This window comes from Balaenoptera borealis, assembly GCF_965194805.1.
Source record: "Balaenoptera borealis genome assembly, chromosome: 11".
Lineage (NCBI taxonomy): Eukaryota > Metazoa > Chordata > Mammalia > Artiodactyla > Balaenopteridae > Balaenoptera > Balaenoptera borealis.
In genome coordinates this window covers 11,073,603-11,092,242 of record NC_138868.1, presented here as the reverse complement: position 1 = coordinate 11,092,242, position 18,640 = coordinate 11,073,603, and the positions used below count along the sequence as shown (strand labels likewise).

The window sequence follows — 18,640 nt, the reverse complement described above, 5'->3', positions numbered from 1 at the left end:
GTCCCAGAGGTCTCTTAGGCTGTTTTCATTTCTTTTCATTCTTTTTTCTTTATTGTGTTCCGCAGCAGTGAATTCCACCATTCCGTCTTCCAGGTCACTTATCCGCTGTTCTGCCTCAGTTCTTTCTGTGAATGTGGTTTTTGTTCCACAGGCTGCAGGATTGTAGTTCTTCTTTCTTCTGCTGTCTGCCCTCGGGTGGATGTCAAGAGCTATTTTTTATTTTTCCTTTTAGATGTAGGTATTTTCCACTGTGCAGCTCTCCACCCCATTCACCCTGCCTGGGGGAAAAGATTTCCATGCTTGGAGTTTCAGCTTTCTTTTCCATGTCCCATCCTGATCTACTCATTATCCAGCCCCCTATCTCTGGTCATCCCCTGTCCCCTTCTTTTTATTTATTTATTTAGTTAAAAAAATTTTTTTGGAGTATAGTTGATTTACAATGTTGTGTTAGTTTCAGGTGTATAGCAAAGTGAATCAGTTATACATATACATGTATCCACTCTTTTTTAGATTCTTTTCCCATATAGGTACACTGGCTTTGTCATGTAGACCCAAGGCCATCACACCAGCTTGAGGCTCCCCCAGTCTGGGGGCAGTCCCACACAGCAAGTGAAGCAGAGACAACATCCCATGTTTAGCTTAAGTCTGTAGTTTTTAAGGAAATGGCACTGGGTGAAGGAGATGGAGGTTGTCTCCAGATAAGCCTGCAAATCTGACCTGAGGTTAATTTTCACTCACAACTGTTATGGCTTTATCTGAACAATCACACTGCATCTGTCAAGGGTTCTCTAAGGGGTATATATACATATACATAGATAAATCTATATATGTATCTATCTATATATATTATAATAAGAAGCTCAGATTTTCTTTCAGTGTCCTCTAGGACAAAAATTTCTATCTGAATCTTTCTTTTTTGGATTCTTTTAACAGTGTCCATAGGGTGTACTTCTTCTACATTCTGGGCTGTTGTTCCATTGACTCTACTTGGTCAAGGCCACCTCTTGCATTCTGATGAAGTGTCTCTGGGAACTGGCTCTCCTGTCACCAGCATAACTGAGAAGGGGTATGAGTTTAATTATCTTGTCATTGAGTGTGGGATTCGGAAAAAGGTAAGAGCTGTGACCATTTCAAAATAACAAACTACCCCCCCATCTTACCTTGCAGTGGCTGCTGTGCTTAGCTGGTGCAAGATGGGTGGAGTCAAGGTCAAAGCCAAAGGTGAAGAACCTGCTCATTTTTATGACACTTGAGTTTGATGCTTTTAGAATAGAAAGACCAATGGGACCCAGGAATTGGCCTTGAAGAGCTCATGGCCCATTGGGAAGAATACATTGCAGTATATTTTATTATGACTATTCAACCACTCGTACATCTTTGGTCCTTAGATCTCCTAAAGTCTAGAAACACTGAGAAGAAGGTATCATTCCCAGTTTTCATATTAAGTAACTGAGGCTAAAAAAGGCTAACAATTTACCCAAAGTCATGCAGCTGTCCAAAAGAGGAAGGACTGAAGCTTAGATATTGGTAAATTGAGATTTACATACTTCTTTGGAAGAAGGAGGCAATGGAAAATTGTGGATCACAATGTATGTCAGAGATACAAAGCACTGGGGGATTCAGAAGGAAAGATCTGAGAATGTTTGATGAGAGGTGAATTTGCTAGTACTTTGACAATTTTTACATCTCTGTCCGTGAATGAGTTTGGTCTATAATTGCCCTTTCAAATATACTCCTTGGAGTTATTGGCTAAGATTGTAATTTTTTGAGCCTTGGTGGTAAAACCTCCTATTTTTCATTTTTCTTTGTGGTTATACAGCTAGAGTGAAGTCAAGTCTAGGTGACTTGTCTAAGGTAATAGAACTAGGGAACGGGAGAGCGGGAATGAACCTGGATTTTCTGACAGGAACTTTCAGGCAATTCAACATTGACCTTTGGTGGAGGAAGAAAAAGTGGACTTTGCACTTAACATGCAGTGGTTTTACAACATGAGCTAAAAAAAATATGTATGTAGAGAAACACTATGTGGAGAATAACTCAACTATCTATTGAGAGGTGTGTGGTTTGTGAGTGATATAAACAATTCCAGTTTCCTTCAATTTACTACTTTGCATCCACAAAACTTGCTAATTCAACTTCTTTTTTTTTTTTAAGTTTTAATTTTTATTTATTTATTTATTTATTTATTTATGGCTGTGTTGGGTCTTCGTTTCTGTGTGAGGGCTTTCTCTAGTTGTGGCAAGTGGGGGCCACTCTTCATCGCGGTGCGCGGGCCTCTCACTGTCACGGCCTCTCTTGTTGCGGAGCACAGGCTCCAGACGCGCAGGCTTAGTAGTTGTGGCTCACGGGCCTAGTTGCTCCGCGGCATGTGGGATCTTCCCAGACCAGGGCTCAAACCCGTGTCCCCTGCATTGGCAGGCAGATTCTCAACCACTGTGCCACCAGGGAAGCCCTCAACTTCTTTTTTTGAAGTACGCATATTTCTAATTTCTTTTGCCTTCATGTACCTTTCTCATATTTCAAAGCATGACTTATTATGGGCATAAGGGAAAAAACAACAAAGGCTAAAAGATTGATAGCATGGCTTTACGAAGTTTATACAATTAAATAAGAGATACTAAGAGCGATGCAGAGATCAACTACAATGTTTTTATAGGGACAAAAAACTATGAAATGAAACAATCCATCAGAGCTACAGATTTCTTTAAAGGTTATTTTCTCAGGGCATGAAAACCATTTTTAAAGTTTTCAGTATTACAAGACCCTTTTGAAATTATACTTTCAAGGATAGATTTGTATGTGTGGAACAATTTGGTTTACGGTTTTGAAAATTCTCAAGTTCCAGGAGTGGGTGGAGGGGTGGGGGAGGGGGATTTTGGTTTAACACCTTACCAAGTCAGATTCTTTGAACAAGTTTTATGGTACAAAGGATCTCTTCCTTGGTGGCTTCATTTCTTTCTCAGGTTTACTTTTATTTATTATGAAGATTTTCCATCAAAGGGTAGCATCTAGAATTCCATTAGTTAGTATTAAAAAAAAAGCAGGGCTTTATCACTCGGTTTAACTACACGTCATGGAGTAGGGAAGAAGAGTTTATTTAAAAAATTAAAAAAGTGTACAATATAGTGGTTTTAGTATATTTACAAAGATGTGCAATCATCATCACTATGTAATTCCAGAATATTTTAATCAGCCCCAAAAGGCACCTTGTATCCATTAGCAGTCACTCTACAGTCTCCTTTCCCCCAGCTCCTGGAAACCACTAATCTAATTTCTCTTTCTATAAATTAGCATATTCTCGACATTGCATATAAATGGAATCATGTAATATGTAGCCTTCTGTGACTGAATTCTTTCACTTAGCATGTTTTCAAAGTTTATTCATATTGTAGTATATATCAATACTCAATTCCTTTTCATTGCTGAATAATAGTTCATTGTATGGATATACCACACTTGGGTTGTTTCCACTTTTTGGCTATTATGAATAGTGCTGCTATGCACATTTGTGCACAAGTTTTGAATTATCTTGGGTAAATATGTAGAAGTTAAATTGCGGGGTCATGTGGTAATGCTAAATTTTTGAGGAACTGCCAGACTTTCACAAAGTGACTGTCGCATTTTACATGCAGTGTATGAGGGTCCAATTTTTCCATATCCTTGCCAATACTTGCTATTTTCTGTCTTTTGGATTCTGGTAACCTTAGGGGGTGTGAAATGGTATTATTGTAGTTTTGATTTGCATTTCCCTGGTGACTAATGATATTGTGTATCTTTTAATGTACTTATAGGATGAATTTCTTTCTTTTTAAAAATTTTTATTGAGGTATAATTGACATATAACATTACATTAGTTTCAGGTGTACAACATAATGATTCAATATTTATATATATATTACAAAATGATCACCATGATAAGTCTAGTTAATATGCATCACCACATGTAGCTTCAAAATTTCATTTTCTTGTGATGAGAACTTTCAAGATATACTTAAAAGTATACTGAAAATATGCAATTCAGTATTATTAACTAGAGTCACTATGTTGTACATTACATCTCCATCACTTATTGATTTTGTAAGTGGAAGTTTGTACCTTTTGACCCTCTTCGCCCATTTTGCCCACCCCCAATCCCTGCCTCTGGTAATCACCAATCTGACCAGTCTGTTCTCTGTATGAGCTTGGGGTTTTTTGTTTGTTTTTGCTTTTTAAGTATATTATATATACTTTCCATATATAAGTGAGATCATGCAGTATTTGTCTTTCTCTGTCTGACTTATCTCACTTAGCATAATGCCCTCAAGGTCCATCCATGTTGTGAATGGTGAGATTTTATTTTTTATGCTGGAATAATATTCCATTTGTGTGTGTGTGTGTGTGTAGGTGTGTGTATATATTTTCTTTATCCGTTCATTCATCAGTAGACACTTAGGTTGTTTCCATGTCTTGGCTATTGTAAACAATGCTTCAGTGAACATGGTGGGGTGCAGAAATTTTTTTGAATTGGTGTTTTCATTTTCTTCATATAAGTACCCAGAAGTGGAATTTCTGGATCATATGGTAATTCTATTTTTAATTTTTTTTGAGGAACTTCCATACTGATTTCCATAGTGGTTGCACCAATTTACATTCCCACCAACAGTGCACAATTGTTCCCTTTTCTTCACGTCCTCACTGACACTTGTTATTTCTTGCCTTTTTGATAATAGCCATTTTAACAGGTGTGAGATGATATCTCATTGTGGTTTTGATTTGCATTTCCCTGATGATTGAGCATTTTTTCATGTACTTGGTGGCCATCTGCATGTTGTCTTTGGAAAAATGTCTATTCAGATCTTCTGCCTGTTTTTAAAAATTGGATTTTTTTTTATTGAATTGTATGAGTTCTTTACATATTTTGGATATTAACCCCTAATCAGATATATGATTTACAAATACTTTCTCCCATTCAGTAGGTTGCCTTTTAATTTTATTGATGACTTCCTTTGCTGTGCAGAAGTTTTTTAGTTTGATGTAGTTCACTTGTTTATTCTTACTTTTATTTTTGTTGCCTTTGCTTTTGGAGTCAGATCCAAAACAAAACAAAACAAAACAAAAAACTATTGCCAAGACCAGTGTCAAGAAACATATTGCCTATGTTTTCTTCTAGAAGTTTTATGGTTTCAGATCTTACGTTCAAGTCTTTGATCCATTTTGGGTTAATTTTTACATATGGTGTAAGATAGTGGTCCAGGTTCATTTTTTGCATATGGCTTTCCAGTTTTCCCAACACTATTTATTGAAGAGACTGTACTTTCCCTAATGTGTATTCTTGGCTTGTCATAAATTAATTGACTATATATGTAATGGTTTACTTCTGGGCTCTCCCTATTGTTTTCCATTTGTCTATGTGTCACTTTTCTAGTATTTTATTAAGGAATTTCATATCTACATTCATACAGTATATTGGTCTGTAGTTCTTTTTGTGATGTCTGGTTTTGGTAGCAGGGTAATACTGGCTTCATAGAATGAGTTGAGCAGTTTTTGTCCTCTTCTATTTCTTGGGAGAGTTTGTGAAGCATTGGTATTAATTCTTTAAATGTTTGCTAGAATTCACCAGTGAAGCCATGTAGGCTTGGATTTTTCTTTGTGGGTAGTGTTTAATTATTAATTCAATCTGCTTACTTGATCTAGGTCTATTCAAATTGAACATATTTTGAGTTAAGTCAAATTAAGACCAGGATTTCAGGAAAACTTCCAGAGAGCTCAAATAATGACGATTCTCCGGGGATGGGATTTTAGGGAGCCCCAGACTGTTCTGTGTTCTTTGGGTTCTGCTAGGCTGTTGGTTTTCATGGCTACTATGGAGCTGGGGAGATAGGAATTGGCATAGAACAAGTTAGAATGTCACAAAGCTCATTGTTCTTACTGAGATTCCACCGTTAGTCTTGAATACATGCTCCTTGGATGGTTGCAAGCCTTAGGTTAATTCCTAGAATTGTGAGAAAGTTAAATTTGACAGTTTCTGCCAGTTTTTTTTTTTTTTGTCTTTTATTTTTTAGAAAAGTGAATTTTTGTTTTTGTTTTTTGATTTTAATTGAAATATAGTTGATTTACAATGTTGTTAGTTTCTGACGTACAGCAAAGTGATTCTGTTTTATATATGTATATATATATTCTTTTCAGATTCTTTTCCATTGTAGTTATTACAAGATATTGAATCTGGTTCCCTGTACTATACAGCTGGACCTTGTTGTTTATCCATTTTGCATATAGTAGTTTGGGTCTGCTAATCCCAAACTCCTAACTTATCCATTACCCCACCTTTTCCCCCTCTGGCAACCATAAGTTTGTTTTGTATGTCTGTGGGTCTATTTATGTTTTGTAAATAAGTTCATCTGTATCATTTTGTAAACTCCGCATGTTAAGTGATATCGTATGATATTTGTCTTTCTCTGTCTGACTTACTTCACTTAGTATGATAATCCCTAGGTCTATCCATGTTGCTGTAAATGGCAATGATTCATTCTTTTTTATGGCTGAGTAATATTCTATTGTGTGTATATACCCCATCTTCTTTATCCATTCATCTGTTGATGGACATTTAGTTTGCTCCCACGTCTTGGTTACTGTAAACAGTACTGCTATGAACATTTGGGTGCATGTATCTTTTTGAATTAGAGTTTTCTCTGGACATAAGCCTAGGAGTGGGAATCCTGGATGATATGGTAACTCTATTTTTAGTTTTTAAAGGAACCTCCATACTGTTCTCCATAGTGGCTGCACCAATTTACATTCCCACCAACAGTGTAGGGAGGATTCCCTTTTGGAGAAGTGAATTTTTGGTGATCTTTATTCTGCTATACTGGAACTTACTATTGAATACATTTTTAATTAATAAGAGAAATAAGGAGCACATAGTATCCATTTTCCATACTTTATATACAATTGATAGAATTTTGACTGAAATAACACATTTAATAGCAACACATGTTACTGAATGCTATATGTCTATTAAATGTCCTTGGAAATATTTTATTTACATGAGAATATTTATTGTATAAATTAACAGGTTGAAAAATGGTAATCCAGTATGACAATTTAAAAATGAGTAATAGCAAAAGTATACACCTAAATGTGTTTACAGAGGTTGTCCCTGTGTTAGGATTATGGAAATTTTTATTTTGCCATAACACAGTGTTTTTGAATGTCTCCCCATTGAATTGTAGTCAGAAGACACAAAACTCCAATTATGGCTTTAAATACAAGTGCTTCTCTGTAATCTTTCTAGCACTGTGGTAATGTTTGAAAGCCAAATCTCCAGAGTAAAATTATTAAGTAGAAGCTGTAGCCTTTGTTTCTAGCCTGGCCATTCATCATTTCAATTTCACAATTTCAGTCTCCAGAAACGCTAACTGGTGGCACCGATGGTCCAGAGCCTGAGCTGCCATTTTCTTAGTGGTCTTTGTGGAAACAGTCTCTTCAGAATCCATGGGAAGAGACTTTAGTGTAAAGATCTTACATCTTGAATTGATTTGTTTCTTGTTCAAATTTCATTAAAACTCCTGTGTGAGATGGTATACTTCAATTAAAAAAGTCTTTTTTGTCCCATTAGGTTTTCTCCAGGGGAGTGATTTTTTATTCAGTTCTCTATTGTAACATAATGCACAAAGGAGTCACTGGAAAAATTCCTTTAAGGTGTATTGTTTTCAGGGGAGTGTCACGGGCCAGCTGGTTCTCATTTTACTTTCTATGAACTACTTGTTAAAAGTAAAATGTTTATAGCACAGGGAGATCAGCTCAGTGCTTTGTGACCACCTAGAGGGGTGGGGTAGGGAGGGTGGGAGGGAGATGCAAGAGGGAGGAGATATGGGGATATATGTATATGTATAGCTGATTCACTTTGTTATAAAGCAGAAACTTACACACCATTGTAAAGCAATTATACTCCAACAAAGATGTTAAAAAATAATAATAATCCAGATTTAGAGGTAAAAAAAAAAATGTTTAGAGAGTGAAGCTCAGTGCAGTTTAAGTCCTAGAATGATTGGTGGGCACAGTTCCTCAGTCCAGGGAAATACTTATCCATGTCATTTGTTCATTGCAGATGCTCTGCCCAGATCCCCTTGGATTGTCGTCACCATTTCTGTGTGCTCCACCACTTGATTCTGTGCAGTTTGGCCTTTACTGACCCCAACTGGGCCTGGGAGTTTACAAAATTTCCTCTGCCCCTATTAATGAAAGCCTGGCTCTGTTGCCTGATTCAAGGACAAACTGTGAGGCAGGATTTGACTTTAAAGCTTTCTTGCAGGTTCTCCTGAGGCTAGGACTATGACCGAAATAGCACACTTTTGTTATCTTTATCTTCCTTTTCTGTTTCCCTCTTTGCTTTATTGGGAGCACTTCTATGATAAATCCCCTGTATATAAATCTCTTTGTCAGATTCTGCTTTGGGGGAACACTACAAAGACAGTAAAATGGGTTAATACAGCTCAAAGGTTGATACGCTCAAGATCATGTAGTTAGGAGATGGCAAGTCAGGACCTAAACACACCGTCTCATATAGCTGCCTCTAAAGATCTGGAGATGCTTGGAAAAATAAGAATGGTAGACAAAGTACACATTGTCCACTCTTTAAGGCCAAACATTTAGACGAAATTAAATCCTGACTTCAGTTTATAATTCTTTATTCTATACAAGACCTAATGTTTTCCAATTTGGGTAATTTAGATAAATCCTATACACCCAAATGCACATAATTGGATTGAAAAAGTTTTTTTTCTAAAAGGGAATTCGGGTGCTTGTTTAATATAGATACCATGACCCTATGGCTTTTGGGAAAACGTCCTAAACTTTTTTTTTATATTTTAAGGATCAATGAAATAACCCTTTTACTGTTCTAGTATTTTATGAGTGGAAAATTTTAAAGATCTAGGACTCTTACTTTATGCTAGTGAGAGCTGTCTTTAGATAACTTCTTCATAAGGCTATCAGAGCTAACATTCTCTACAATGGGGAATAGATTCTTCAATAGTGGGTCATTGGGAGGCGGAGGGGGAATTCTTAATGTTATTAAGAATTAGTGTTATTCCCACTCCCCCTCCCCCAAAATCAACGTTGTCATAAATGTCAAAATTTCATTCTTTTTTATGGCTAATATTCCATTGTATATATGTACCACATCTTCTTTGTCCATTCATCTGTTGATGGGTGGACTCTGCAAAATAAGACAAACATAAAACAGAGTCACGAAGACAGAGAACAAACTAGTGGTTACCAAAGGGGAGGGAGTGGGAGGAGGGGCAACATAGGTGAAGGGAATTAAGAGGTACAAACTACAAGGTATAATATAATTTACGAGGATGTAATGTGCAGCACAGGGAAATAGTCAATATTTCATAACAACTTTTTATGGAGTATAATCTAGAAAAATATGCAATTTTTAATAGATTGTACACCTGAAACTAATATTATATTGTAAGTCAACTACACTTCAATAAAATTTTTAAAAAATCAAGTAGGGGCAGCGTGGTGGTGGTCTTGAACCGATGACTGTTAAAGTAGGGTGGACAACAATGAGTCCAGCCAAAATGAGACTCAATGGTTTATTTATTTATTTATTTATTTATTTTAATTAATTAATTTATTTTTGGCTGTGTTGGGTCTTCGTTTCTGTGCGAGGGCTTTCTCTAGTTGCGGCAAGCGGGGGCCACTCTTCATCGCGGTGCGCGGGCCTCTCACTATCGCGTCCTCTCTTGTTGCGGAGCACAGGCTCCAGATGCACAGGCTCAGTAGTTGTGGCTCACGGGCCCAGTTGCTCCGCGGCATGTGGGATCTTCCCAGACCAGGGCTCGAACCCGTGTCCCCTGCATTGGCAGGCAGATTCTCAACCGCTGCGCCACCAGGGAAGCCCCACCAATGGTTTATTTTTAAATTTAACCTGACATGCAGATTTTCTCTTCTTTAAAACTTGTAGCTCATCGTTTTTGGATACCACTCCAAGCACTATCAACAACAATCTTACAAAGTTCAAAAATGATATTCCCTCTGCCAGTTCTTGCTCTTCCTGGAACTTAACCAGCCCTTGCCTGTTTGCATTGCCTTGGATTCCATACTTCCAACACTCCTCGGTGAGGATCCTTAGAACAGGCAGCAGGTGCTGGGCTTGATATAAGGAGAGAAAAAGCCCAAAGCTCTGCTAATTAGTGTTTTTGTTTTGGTTTTTTGGTTTTTGTTTTAAATGGTGTCTACGTGATGTCTTGCATTAATTACAATCATGTTTGGAAAAAAATGCTGTTTCCATGTGTTTATATATGTTCTGGTCTTATTGATAAATCTTCCCTCACCCCAGTTATCACATCAGATTTATTAAATCTCCAGTCTGGTTTAAACCTAATCTGATAAGCAAACCATTTACTTTTAATAGCTTTTACTGGGATAAAACTTGTCAAGGGTCTCAATCTCCTTAACCATTCCCTCTGACGACTGGCACAGAGTAGATGCTCAATATTCAGTGGTCAGAGTGTTAGTCAATGTGTCTTCTGTACCGAGTGTGTCAGCAACTACACTGCAGCTGTTTATTAACTCCCTGTCTTTTTATTCCGCTGGTAAAGCCATCCCATCAGTCACTTCCACTTAAAATGCCTCATTCTTTAGTTCATGAGAGTCCAAATGTAGCTCTGTTCTAGATTATTCTGTGGCAATCTTGATAACTCTGTTACGATAGCATTCTTTAATTTTAAAACCAATCATTATAGATTTTGGAACTTTTCTGTGCCACGTCCTGAGAGGTCATCTAGAAGTTAGGGTTCAGGTAGTGCCTAATGCTTTATGTTTTTGTTTTTGAATTAATTAATTTATTTATTTATTTTTGGCTGTGTTGGGTCTTCATTTCTGTGCGAGGGCTTTCTCTAGTTGCGGCGAGCGGGGGCCACTCTTCATCGCGGTGCGCAGGCCTCTCACTATCGCGGCCTCTCTTGCTGCGGAGCACGGGCTCCAGACGCGCAGGCTCAGTAGTTGTGGCTCACGGGCCCAGTTGCTCCGCGGCATGTGGGATCTTCCCAGACCAGGGCTCGAACCCGTGTCCCCTGCATTGGCAGGCAGATTCTCAACCACCGAGCCACCAGGGAAGCCCTGCTTTATGTTTTTAAAAAGTGTTTCTTATAAACAAGTGGCAATGTAGCCGTTGCATATTCTCTTATGATAAGATATATATAAATATATAATCTTTATGGAGAGATGATTTTACAAATAAAACATGTTGTGTCTTTGTGGCTATACTTCTTGATGTCTGAATAATAACCTCAAAATAGGGCCTAAGCTGGGATGTTGGTGTGGAAGGGTCATTGTCACCCACACAGCTGTTAGTAGCATTCAATAAACCACTCACAGAGGTACTGGTAGTTTGGTAACGCATTCAGATTCTTTTAGTTTGACTTCTTATGGTGAGTGAAGATGAAGTTGGAAAAGATAGAGTTGATAAAGGACTTTCAGAAAGGTGAGTGAGTGGTTCCACCTGTCACTTAATTAAGCACAACTTCCCACCAGGAACCCTCCTCAATATTAGCTATTGTATTACTGTGCTCCTCTTGAACCAATCTTGAGCTTTGAACCCTTATCTCAGAGTCTGATCCTATGCAGATTACATGCCACTTACTAGCTGTGTGGCTCAGGGCAGGTTATTTAATTCCTCCATGTATCACTTGATCATCTGTATAATTGGAGGAAAATAATATCTACCTCCTAGGACTGTTTTAATGACTAAATGAATGAATTTATGGAAAACTTTGAGAACAACCTATGTTCAAACTTTAAGTCCTATGGAGCAGATACAATGAATAAGCCATAGGTCTGTCAGTTTAATACTATTAGAGATGAGTTGCAGAATATTTTTAGCATGACCTCACTTGTAAAGCTTTAAAAATATGCAAATGCGCTATATTTGTAAAACTAACGCTATCTATATATACGCATTTAGTAAAAGTGTAAAACCATGCATGGGAATGATGGTTACTATCTCAGGAGAGGGAAGGAGAATTACGTTAAGTAGGGGCACATGGTGGGGGGGATCTCCACTGTAATGTTTTATTTCTAAAATATATCTGAAACAAACACAAAAATGTTAAAATCTGTTACAGCTGAGTGGTGGGCATATAAATGTTATATCCTTTAATTTTCCAGTTGTTTGAAAAGTTCTTTTCTTTTTCTTATAAATTACACCTTGAATATAGAGCCCGAATAACATTGGCTTGTATGTCTGCACTTTTACAAGGTGTTCTTTATCAAGTTCACTTTCCAAATCAGAGAACAAAGCCTAAGAGGTGGAATCGCCATGTTCACTTTGCTAGCAAGAAGCAAAGCCAGATCTGAATGGTGTCTTTTATACTCTAATCTTCCACAGATGTTATTAATATTGGCAGATGCAGGCAGTAGTGTTCTACTGTTTAGCAGTTTTCTGAATTGTGGATACGTCATATTTTCAATTCAGTAGAAACATAATAATCCTTTACTGTTGGTAGCTTGAGTCCTTTAAGAAAGGTTTAGTAGCCATGGTGGAAATGAACACCATTGGGTCAACAAGGAGACAGAATACAAAGCTTGACTACACTGCAGGCCTATTGGGAACAGCTGTAGTAAGAATATTTCTTTACCTTTCTCCAAGATCAATAGGATGAGGTTAATTTTCATTCTTGGATTCTAGGAACAAGGGAAATTGATAATATTTTTTTCTAATGAGTTTTGGATTTCTTATTTGACAGTACTTTCAGTTGATCTGAAGCTAATTAAGAATTCACTTTGGAGGGTGGGATTCCACCAAGCTTATTTCCATAGCAGGCTAGGATGGTCCTCTAGGTTTGAATCCCCTTCAACTTGCCTGTCTAGGTGGATAAAAGCCTTCAAGTCTGTTGTAGCTGCCCCCCTCAGTGCCCCAGAGGGAGATAATTGCATTCTAACAAAATATTTTTGGAGGATTCACCTTAAATCTGAAATAATGACTTCGAGTACGTAATCAAAGAACCCCATCAGTTAAGACAAAGCTTTGTGGCATCCCTAAATTGATCCCACAAAGCCCCCTATAAGTCACTTGACCTATGTAGGACAAACTCTCAGGAATTTCAGAGATCCCCCAGGTCCACGAACATGGAAAAGAGCTGTTTAATTGTATGAGACCTACATACACTTTTGAGTACCAGAGCGGTCATAAAAATGTTCCTTTCAGGAGGCTGAGTGATCGTGCTGTAAAAGTTTTCCTTTGGTGGATAACTCTTTGCACCTGAGCACAGGCACAGGCCTAAAATCTTGCGAGGCTTCCTAAACCTTCACCTTCTGTTTCCTGAACAGTCCTTGCTGGCAGTCTTCATTATCAAGATGAAGGCCTCTATGTGATTAAGAGAGCTGCTTTTCCTTAGTCCCTTGATTTTTACTAGGTCTGGGCTGTTGCCAAATAGGTGAGAAATATTGGGTTGATGGTGATTTAATTGAATGATTGCCAGTGACGGGCCTTCAGCATGGTGGCTTTGACAGGAGTATTTGCTCCCAATAACAAAGGCCAATGGGAAACTTTATGCCCTTTGACCAACATCTCTTTGTTAGATGACGAAGGCATCTCCTTTCTGCCTTAGTCCCTGGTAACCACCATTATACTTTCTCCTATGAGTTTAATTACTTAGGTTATTTAGATTCTTCATATAAGTGGGGTCATGTATTTTTTGTTCTTCTGTGTCTGGCTTCTTCCACTTAGCATAATGTACTCCAGGTTCATCCATGTGGTTGCAAATGACAGGATTTCCTTATTTTTAAAAGATGAATAATATCACATTGTATGTAAATATCATATTTTCTTTATCCATTCATCCATTGATGGACATTTAGGTTGCTTCCATATCTTGGCTATTGTGGATAGTGCCTCAGTGAACATGAGAGGACAGATATCTCTTTGAGATCCTGTTTTCATTTCCTTTAGATATATACCCAGAATGGGATTGCTGGATCCTATGTCAGTTGTATTTTAATTTTTTGAAGACTCTTCCTACTGTTTTCCATAGTGGCTGCACCAATTTACATTCCCCCCAACAGTGCACAAGGGTTCCTTTTTCTCCACATTCTTGCCATCACTTGTTATATTTCATTTATGATAATAGCCACTCTAACGGATGTGAGGTGATATCTTACTGTGGTTTTGCATTTCCCTGATTAGTGATATTGAGCACTTTTCCATATATGTGTTGGTTATTTGTATGTCTTCTTTTGAGAAATATCTATTCAAGTCCTTTGGCCATTTTAAAATCAGGTTATTTATTTATTTATGCTATTTTGGACATTAACCCTTTATCAGATATGTGGTTTGCAAATATTTTCTCCCATTCCATAGGCTGCCTTTTCACTTTGTTGATGGTTTCCTTTGCTGTGCAGAAGCTTTTTAGTGTGATGTGGTCCCATTTGTCTATTTTTGCTTTTGTTACTTGTGCTTTCAGTGTCATATCCAAGAAATCATTGCCAAGGCCAATGTCAAGAAGATTTTCTCTGTGTTTTCTTCCAGGAGTTTTCCAGTTTCAGGTCTTATATTTAAGTCGTTAATCCATTTTGAGTTGATTTTTGTGAATGGTGTACCATAGGGGTCCAATTTTATTCTCTTGCATGTGGATATCCGGTTATCCCAATGCTATATTAAGTCCTAGAGATCTACTGTACACCATAGTGCCTGTGGTTAACAATACTGTACATTTAAAATTTTGCTAAGAGGATAGATCTTAGATTAAGTGTTCTTATCACATGCACAAAAATAAGAGAATGGGAGGAAAAAATATGTGTAAAGGTGTTTTTTTAAATACTACTAATAGAGAGGGATAATATGTATTCTTATATTTTAAAAAATATTTAATTTTTAAAAGCAGTTTTAGGTTCACAGCAAAATTGAGAGGAAGGGACAGGAATTTCCCATAAACCCCTGCCCCACCCCCGCCCAGGCACAGCCTCCCATTGTCAACATCCCGCACCAGAGTAGCACCTCTGTTGCAGTTGATGTGTCAACGTAGATTCATCATACGCACCCGAAGTCTGTAGTTTACCTTAATGTTCACTCTTGTACATTTATGGGTTTGGACATGTGTCCACCATTAAAGTATTACACAGAATAATTTCATTGCCCTAAAAAACCTCTGTGCTCTGCCTATTCGTCCATTCTGACTCACCGTAAAAGCTCCAGTCTTAATTATGGCCCAGGAAGCACTCTGCAGTCTGGTTTTATTATATTCCAGGGAAGAGGGCTAGGGAGTGCCAGCACTCAGCTCCTACCAGGCTACCCCATCCTCCTCACTCTACTTTATTTATTTTTTTAAATAAATTTATTTATTTATTTTTGGGTGTGTTGGGTCTTCGTTTCTGTGCGAGGGCTTTCTCTAGTTGCGGCAAGCGGGGGCCACCCTTCAGTGAGAGGTGCGCGGGCCTCTCACTATCGCGGCCTCTCTTGTTGCGGAGCACAGGCTCCAGACGTGCAGGCTCAGTAGTTGTGGCTCACGGGCCTAGTTGCTCCGCGGCATGTGGGATCTTCCCAGACCAGGGCTCGAACCCGTGTCCCCCACATTAGCAGGCAGACTCCCAACCACTGCGCCACCAGGGAAGCCCTCTACTTTATTTTTTAAAAATTTATTTTATTGAAGTATTTACAATGTTGTGTTCGTTTCTGCTGCACAGCAAAGTGATTCAGTTACACATATGTATACTTTTTCATATTCTTTTCCATTATGGCTTATTCCAGTATATTGAATATAGTTCCCTATGCTATGCAATAGGACCTCGTTGTTTATCCATCCTGTATATAATGGTTTGCATCTGCTAATCCCAAACTCCCAGTCCAACCCTCCCCTGCTCCCCTCTCCCTTGGCAACCACACATCTGTTCTCTATGTCTGCCCTCACTCTGTTTTAGCTGTTTGACCTCCTTGTCATTCGTTGAATAGGCCAGGCATGCTCCTGCCTTAGGACCTTGGCACCTTGATGATCTGCCTGGAATTCTCACTGCCCCCTATTCTTCTATGGCTGGCTCACCTGACAACTTCAGGTCTCTGCTTAAATGTTACTTTCTCAGTGAGGCCTTTTGTTTTTGTGCTGTGAAGTTTTATTTATTTATTTATAAATTTTTGTTGACATATAGTTGATTTACAATGTTGTGTTAGTTTCTGGTGTACAGTAAGGTGATTCAGTTATACAGTGAGGCCTTCCTTGACTGAGAAAATTATTTTAAATTTTATCCCATGTACAGCTCTAAACCTTTTATAGTGTTTATCACCATCTAATATGATATATATTTTACTTATTTATTTCATATTCTCTGTATCCTTTCATTATAGTATCAGCTCCAGGAGATTCCTTCCCCCACTTCTGTGTCTCCAGTGCCTAGAACAGAACCTGGCATATAACATATTTCACTCATTCTAACAAGCACATTTTTTTTTCATATAATAAGACATCCGAATTTTAGAGGCTTTATAATCAATGACATTCCAGTTGGCTGGCGGACAGGTGTGCTGTAGCTGCGATCACTTGCACATGAAGAATTTGATCTGAAATTTTCTGTTGACACCTCCTGGTAAGATCAGAGAGGGTCAGCATGAAAACTTGAGAAATAGGGGTCACCCATGGACAGGCAATTCTGGAGATAAGAGTGGAGCATTCTTTTAAGAGATATTGCATTATCCATGCTTGTGATGGCTCAAAGCATGATAATTATGTGAGAAAACAGGGACTGATGATTCTGAGCCAGGAAGCGATTTGGAAGACGCAGACTCATGATGAAAATATTTTAGGATTTACTTTCACCAGCTACTTTGTTTACATTTGTTTTTGTATGTAGCATGTGAGTGATATGATTAAAAATGTCCACAGAGCTCTTTTAATTTGCATAGAATGATTCCAAGATTAAGTACCGAAATGTGTCAGATTAATTGGTAGCTTCTTTAATCTTAGTGGTCCATAAAATAATGGTGTATCTAAAGTTGGAAGAATCTTAGATTCAAGCAAACAGCTGGAACAGATGCTCAAAGATTTGTTAAATGAGCGAATGGAAGTTCACCCTGACTTTTTTCTTCTCCAAAAGGCCCTCATGGCTCCTTCTAATCCTATGAAACAGTGCCATCTGCAGGGAAGGCAGCTCATGATGTCTGGTTTGGTTGTGAAGTCCCCAGAGAAGTCAGTATTTGTTTTTCTTCCCTGTGAGGTAGGAGATAGATGGGCCCCTGGGCTGGACAGCGGGAGTTTGTCAAGTGGAGCAAAATTGAAGCTTTGTTCTCACCCAGACACTCCAAGGACAAAGGTAGTGGCAGAAGCTGAGCTCTGCTGGAATAAAGAGATAAGATGACCACTCCTGAGGTCAAGGAAAACTTCCCTGTCTGCACATGCACGGGAAGGCTCCTTGGGGAACAAAAGGGGAGGGGGTGCCACCCCATAATAAGTGTGGACATGCACCCATAGGCCTCTGCAGTGGGATCCATCTTAGCAAAAAGTTGCACATGTATGTTGGGGAGAGTCCTAGGACGGGTCAGGTGTGAAAAAGAAACAAGATAATTGGCCAAATGTAAACAAAGACCTGGAAGGACTGCACTCCTCATTAGAGAGGACGCCCATATCCTTTCTGCCTTGTTTCTGACTTAAAGTTTCTCTGTGTGCTCTCCCAGATGTTATGCTGTGTCTCTAATAATAAACTTTGGACCTGTTTTTACAGTTTTTGCCTCCTTGAAACACTCTTGCTTTCAATGGGGGTAAGAGCCAGGGGAACTTGGCTTCTAGCCTCTAGCCCCTGGTGGTCTAGTGGCTAGGATTCCTGGTTTTCATCCAGGCTACACAGGTTGAATTCCTGGGCAGGGAACTGAGATCTCTCTTTGGGACTGCTCACTGCTGTCTCTCCAGGATCACCTGTGTGTGTGCCTGTGTATTCGTGGAGTGGGCAGGGGAGGGTCCTAGTCTATGCTGCAGGGGAGCGGGGCAGAGAATGAAGATCTAGAGTACAAAGAAAAGGTCTGAGCCTTGAGGTATTTCCAGTCTAGCTTGAGAGGCTGTCTTTTCTTCCAGCAGAGATTTTCATCTTCAAGAACCAACTCACTAACCAAGAAAATCTTTTTGTTTTTTCCTTTTCTTCAAAGTGATATTGTACGCCTTTTATTTCTCTTCTCTGAACACGGGGAAACACAAGGGTGATTTTTCCTTTCTTGTCAAACTCTTCTCTTTCCCACATATTAATGAACAATGTTTGAGCACCTGTTCAATGCCAGACCCTGCTTTAGGTCCCAGGAGATATGCAGTTGGCAGGAAACACAAGGCCACGGAACTCATGGAGCTGACTTTCTGGCATAGAAGATAAACAATAAACACATAAACAAATAATTGATACTTTCATATTGCAGCAAGTAGTTTAAAGTGATAGTGGTGGGTAAAAATGGAAACTGGGTGGGGAAGGGCAGGGCTTAGAAGCAGCATGCCCTGGGATGGCCTACTAAGGGGGTGATGTCCAAGCTGAGAAAGGATGAGAGCATGCCAGCCACCAGTGCTTCAGTGAAAGGGCATTCCAGGCTAAGGGAACACAAAATGCAAAAGCCCTGATATGAAAAAAAAAAAAAAAAAAAGCCCTGATATGGAAGAGAGCATGGCACCACCCAAGGACAAAGAGG

At 38.7% G+C, this 18,640-nt stretch overlaps 2 protein-coding genes across 2 annotated transcripts in view; both read left to right on the top strand.

Annotated features, from left to right (window-relative positions):
* Positions 1 to 18,640, top strand: part of STX3 (syntaxin 3) — a 176,796-nt gene that overhangs the window by 118,246 nt on the left and 39,910 nt on the right. The window lies entirely within an intron of this gene.
* OOSP3 (oocyte secreted protein family member 3) lies at positions 906 to 10,504 on the top strand (the record flags this gene model as incomplete). The annotated part of the gene is made up of 3 exons (XM_082342206.1): positions 906 to 1,112; positions 7,595 to 7,721; positions 9,931 to 10,504. Coding segments are annotated over 3 exons (552 nt in total), but the record flags the coding sequence as incomplete, so codon positions are not given.